This window comes from Salvia hispanica, chromosome 5, assembly GCF_029641045.1.
Source record: "Salvia hispanica isolate PSC_SH4W2 chromosome 5, Shi_PSC_v1, whole genome shotgun sequence".
Lineage (NCBI taxonomy): Eukaryota > Viridiplantae > Streptophyta > Magnoliopsida > Lamiales > Lamiaceae > Salvia > Salvia hispanica.
This window is the reverse complement of record NC_142696.1, coordinates 6,033,705-6,039,092: the sequence shown is the minus strand read 5'-3', so window position 1 is coordinate 6,039,092 and position 5,388 is coordinate 6,033,705. Positions and strand designations below refer to the sequence as shown.

The 5,388-nt window shown below is 35.7% G+C and overlaps 1 protein-coding gene across 1 annotated transcript; it reads right to left on the bottom strand.

Moving 5' to 3' along the window:
• On the bottom strand, positions 1-5,388 carry LOC125191186 (protein LIKE COV 1-like). Its single transcript, XM_048088685.2, has 7 exons — positions 4,946-5,388; positions 4,185-4,237; positions 2,673-2,782; positions 2,101-2,268; positions 1,916-2,013; positions 683-809; positions 1-388 (listed from the first exon to the last, which is right to left on the bottom strand). Exons 1-7 carry the CDS (start codon positions 5,099-5,101, stop codon positions 297-299), a joined length of 804 nt encoding a protein of 267 aa, XP_047944642.1. The 5' UTR covers positions 5,102-5,388; the 3' UTR covers positions 1-296.

Here is a 5,388-nt window from a genome sequence, read left to right as displayed (position 1 = left end):
TAAATTAAGCCCAGTAAAGGGGCAAATACTAACTTGTAAACTCAATAAAATTACTGTAAGAGAAACATAAGCTGCCATAAATTAGAAAACCAACTTCCTACCTAGTAAACTACAATAGTTATGCTGCAGAAGAAGATAGTATTCTAACAATTATAAGACAAAAATGAAAATTTGGAATCCATGTTAGATGCCATCATTACCACACAAGTAGTGAAATTTGGGAATGTCAGATATGGCGAAGGCATGCGCAACCTGTCATATTACTGATGAATTGAAAGTCTCCCAGCTTCTATGATCTATACCGGTCTGATTCTATCGAGTTGCGTGGTTCTCAGATCCAAGGTAGATAGCATTTGGGGCATCGACATGCCACCAGATACCACGATTTCTGCATAAAGAAAACGAATACTACATTGGACCACACTTTCAACCCATATAAAGAGACACCAAGAAAAGCTTTCACAGATAAAAAAACAAGTCAGGAGCGACCTTGGAGAAGGGAAGGAGAAATGCATAATCAAACATTCAAAGATTTGGAAACCTTCTTCTCCTAACAAAATATTTTCCATACACTTTCAGATTTATATCTTTTCTTTTTATCTTTCTGCCAAACCAACAGTCAGTAAAGGCAACTACAGAACTACCTCATTATCATACCAAAATAGTTGCAAACATATCTTACCAATTCCTTCTCTTACAGACAAATTCGGTCTAATAATATCTTTAGCATTGACCAGGAATATATCTCCAATGTAAAGATGGTTCGTTGGGACATACACACAGCAAAGCTCTTCATCTCCTGAATAACTCTGGCATGAGAAGAAAAATTATACTAATAGTTAAATAAGATAATAAAAATATATATAGAAGTAAAATCAGCCTTCATTTGCAAATACACAAACACATCGGATTGTCATTCTCAATTATTAACATTTATAAAGATATCCCACTATATTGAGCTTCTGCATTACTATACTACTCCTATCAAATTATTAATAAAGATACATAGTTGCTTTCAAACTAGACTAGATGTCCAAGCTTTAATAGTTAACTACAATAATCAAATAAATAGCTGCAGATGTAGATTATTGAACAGACTTATCAAGTCATCTGCATCTTTTGTTCAAGGTTTATAGTGTATCCGATACCGACCATCCTCATCCTTGGAAGGGTGGGAGGGTTTACTATCAAGGAAGCCGAAGAGTGATTGATTACAGTGGTTTGGACGTTAGATCAGCTTGTTAATGGAAGGCATTGGATTATGTTGCAGACCTTGATGAAGATGGGATAAAAGCTTTGGACGTTAGAAGCAGCCATGATTGTCAATTACCAATGGTGGGATGTTCGAGCAGCCGCAAAAAAAGGAGATAAGGTGTTGGGCATGTAATGATGTGCACTTTATAATCCCTTGATGTTAGATAAGGGTTTTTATCTTTTCAAGTTTATATTTGTACAAGGGCAACCATGACCTTCAGTGAAAGAGAATTTTAGTACTTTTCAATTGCAACAATCGACACATCTCATACACAAGTAACACAACCAAAACAATGTTTATCTTCACTGAATGTCCCTCTAACAGTATCAGGAGTATCAGGAAGGTGGTGCAAAAAGTACATATGCAAGGAAGGTTATCAACTTTATGAAGATCAATGCATCAAAAGTTTGACAAGATAAAGACTCCGGGTTATGCACTTAATATGTGCAGGTGGAAAACCACCTAGCCATGATTTTGAGAACATCTCTTTTCATCAATTAATTTCAAAGTGACCATAGTGCAACACAATATTTAAGTTCCAGTTCCACAGCCTAGGTAGATCAAAAGAACCCAAATTTAAGGGACTAAAAGGACCAGGTCCAGTGATATAAATCCAAGTGCCAGAAAATAATAAGCTAAGAGATGACAGACATGGCAAACCTGGAGTGTGAGAGATGAAGTGATGAACCCAAATGCATATTCACCAATACGTGGATGCCTTATTATAGCCACTTCTTTGAAAGCCCGTGTGTTCTGATCTGCAAAATTAATTGTCTAACAAACTCAGAATCCATACCTGGTAAAAACTCTGTTCAAGAGCCTAAAACATGAAAAAACAAGTGTACCTGGAGATATGGCAGCACTAATTTGCTTCGAGGCATTGTAAATATGACGAATGAAGGGCATGCGCTTAATAAACCACTCTCCAAGGCTCAAAACAGAAGCCCCCAACCATGATGACATAAATACTCCAACCAAGAAAATAAAAGTAATGGAGGTCACAAATCCCAAACCTAAACCAACAGAATATACAGTGTTAGTTGCCGTAAAAATTATCCAAAAGGAACATTCAAAATGTGGGATTTAACTAGCAAAGATAACTCAATGAAAATTAACCATACTTGCAAGAACTTAAAATAATATCCACATGTAAAAAAAAATCCATTATATGAAACAGAGATTTAATTTATAGTACTTCTTTTGAATTATAGAAATTTTAATTCTATAGTGTTTTCTTTTTTGCCCACAGAAGACAATATTATGATTTATGATATCATTCTATTTTTTTTAATTTTAGTAAAAAAATAAAAATATAAAACTTATGATATCATTCTATTTCTTAACTGATAGTTTGCACAATTTTTTAAGGTCCCTACTTGTGTAATGTGTACATTAAGTGAAAGTTCAGCATACTTACCAAATATATCAATTCCAAGTTGAGCATAAATAGGAGAGAAAAATCCATCCACGAAATGAATGAACCACCATGTTACATAGAAAGTAATAGCTATTGGTAGAAGGATAACACTGCAAAATGACAAAGCAGGTGCATATCAACAAGTGAGCAGATGAGCAACAATTCGTTTCTGGTGCAAAAAGTAGAACAAAACTTTACTATCCTCGGAGTAACATTTTTCAAAATCTGAGGCAATACAAACTTACAAAGTTACAAACAAGAAACAGTAGTTTTCTCATGGATTGGATCATTTCAAAAGTTAAAATAACACATTCTTTATTCAAAGACAGGATAGCTTAAAAACCTCAATTCAAGCTTGATGTTTGAACGATTCATGAGAGAAACCTTGCTTAGATTAAGCATAAGTATTTGCTGTGTTTCTCCCAACCAACAACAAACCACAAGACATGCCTACAGCTTTATGTATATATGGCATAAATACACACCCCGACATGTTGATAACTTTGCCAACATATTTAACAGGTGCAACTAACTAATGAACAGTAAATGTTTGTGAAGCTATTCTGTTAGGGACAGATTATTACATACATATTTATTTGTTGAGGACAGATGTATCAATCTTCCTTCCTCTGTAACATTACAGAAGTGGTGTGTAGCTCAAAGTATATAAAAAATTGAAAAACAGTCATAACAGTATAGCACAGTTCCAAGAAAATTGAGATAGTCCGAACTTATTGATCAATGGATGGTACAAAAATTAGAGACACATAGGCTTCATATTTGGAATCACATGGGAATCCTACAACCAAGTATCGCTGATCTATATTGTTCTTTGGATTTTCATGGCCTCGAAAGCATTAACATGTGTAATAAATTATAGACTCCTACAGGACTGTATATTATCAATAAGTTTATTTTTTAAAGAAAGCCTCTTCTAATAGTACAAATTAAGAATGAGGCCGGTCAAGCCCTTCACAAAACCACTAAACTCTCTATAAAGCATGCAAGTTGCAAATATATTGTGACGTACCAGGCAAAAATCCATAAGGTACTAAATAGCTAGATCACACATGAGGAAAGAGATTGTACAAGCCTTTCCTCAAAACCATTGAAATTTCCGAAGGCATGTAAATAGTTACCAAAAATCCCAGAGTGAGGTATCAGTTATTGGCAACTAGAGTGGTTCAAAAGATACAAATAGAACTAGCACTAATACCCATACTTGGCCCTCATGCTGCTTCATTCCTAATTAAAAAAAGATGTACTCCATGATTTACGGAGATAATAATTATTATGCCTGAGTGTCCAAATATATTGCAGGTCTATGCAATAGAGAACCAGCTGAAGAGATCAGAGATCACCAAACATATTAACAGACCCACTGTAATGATTATGCCAAAGAGAAAAAAATATAACAGTAGTCAAATCAACATCTAGAAGCTCCTACATGTATTATACTCCACATCTTAAGCTAAGAATTGTAAGGACCATGTAGCATAAATATGTGCTCACCATCCAGTCATGAACTTCTTCGAAGCCCAGCTCCTCACAACTTTGTAAAACGTCTGCATTGTTACAAAGATGAAGAATTACGTTTTTGTTGATACAAAGCTTAAGCAACATATCTAAAATCAGCACAAAATTGGGCTTTCATCGACAAAGGAACAACACAATATGTTTGCATGAATTTCTTCACATGCGCATATCATTATCAGCTTGGAGATAGGGGTAAGGGGTGGGTTGCAAGCTGACTAAAGTGGCGCCTCTCCACTACACAAAAAGAAACAAAATGGCCACAACTGATATGCATGTGCCTTGTTTCTCATCCAAAAACAGCCTCCGCCTCCCCCTTATTATCTCTATGGCAATACTAGCCTTCCGCACGTGTGGCTAAACTCAGCAATTACAACCCCTAATCCAGAGGAACAATGATATTTTACAGATAATTCTGTGTAAAAGGTTTGAAATTGCTAGAATAGAAGGATAATCGAATTCTTTATTTGCGTTTTCCTTGTGGTGCAAAGCTCATCACATCACAATTACTCATCAGTTGTTTCCTCACTAGAAGAATTACTGAACCACTCTTAATTGCTAACTAAACATAACTAATAATTCATATATGCAATTAAAGAAACAAATAGCGATAAATCATACACTTTTCCAATACAAAAAGAGAGAGAGAGAAGGAAAAAAAGGTGGTAAATTTAAGTCCTAAAATGCTAAAACCCTAACAGGAAAAAAGAAAAAGAAAGAAAACAATCCACAGAAAATACCTCACGGCCAGGATGATGGTGGGAGGAGGAAGCGGAGGCGGAGGAGGGGCCGTCGTCATCGAGGTGGCGGTCAACAGAATCAGGTACTGGAATTAGAAGCTCACGATCTCTGTCTCTGCCGGCGCCCATCACGCTGAGAGATTTTTCATCTCCCATCACAAACAGTCGTTGAAGACTCCCACAGTCTTAACAGATTCAGTGCTCTGCTTCTCTCTCTTTCTCTTTCTAGAAATTGAGCATGAGAATTTTGGGTTATGGGGATGTAGATTAGGCATAAAATTGATGAAACCAATAATAGAGCCAAACAATTATAGTAGTAATTGGCTGTTAATCACAAGAACTCGACGGAGAATTCAACGATTGTTGACAATTCAACTCTGGCCCAACTACAGCTCTTTTACGCTAATACTATTTCATTCTTCAAAACAAACAAAATTTTAAGA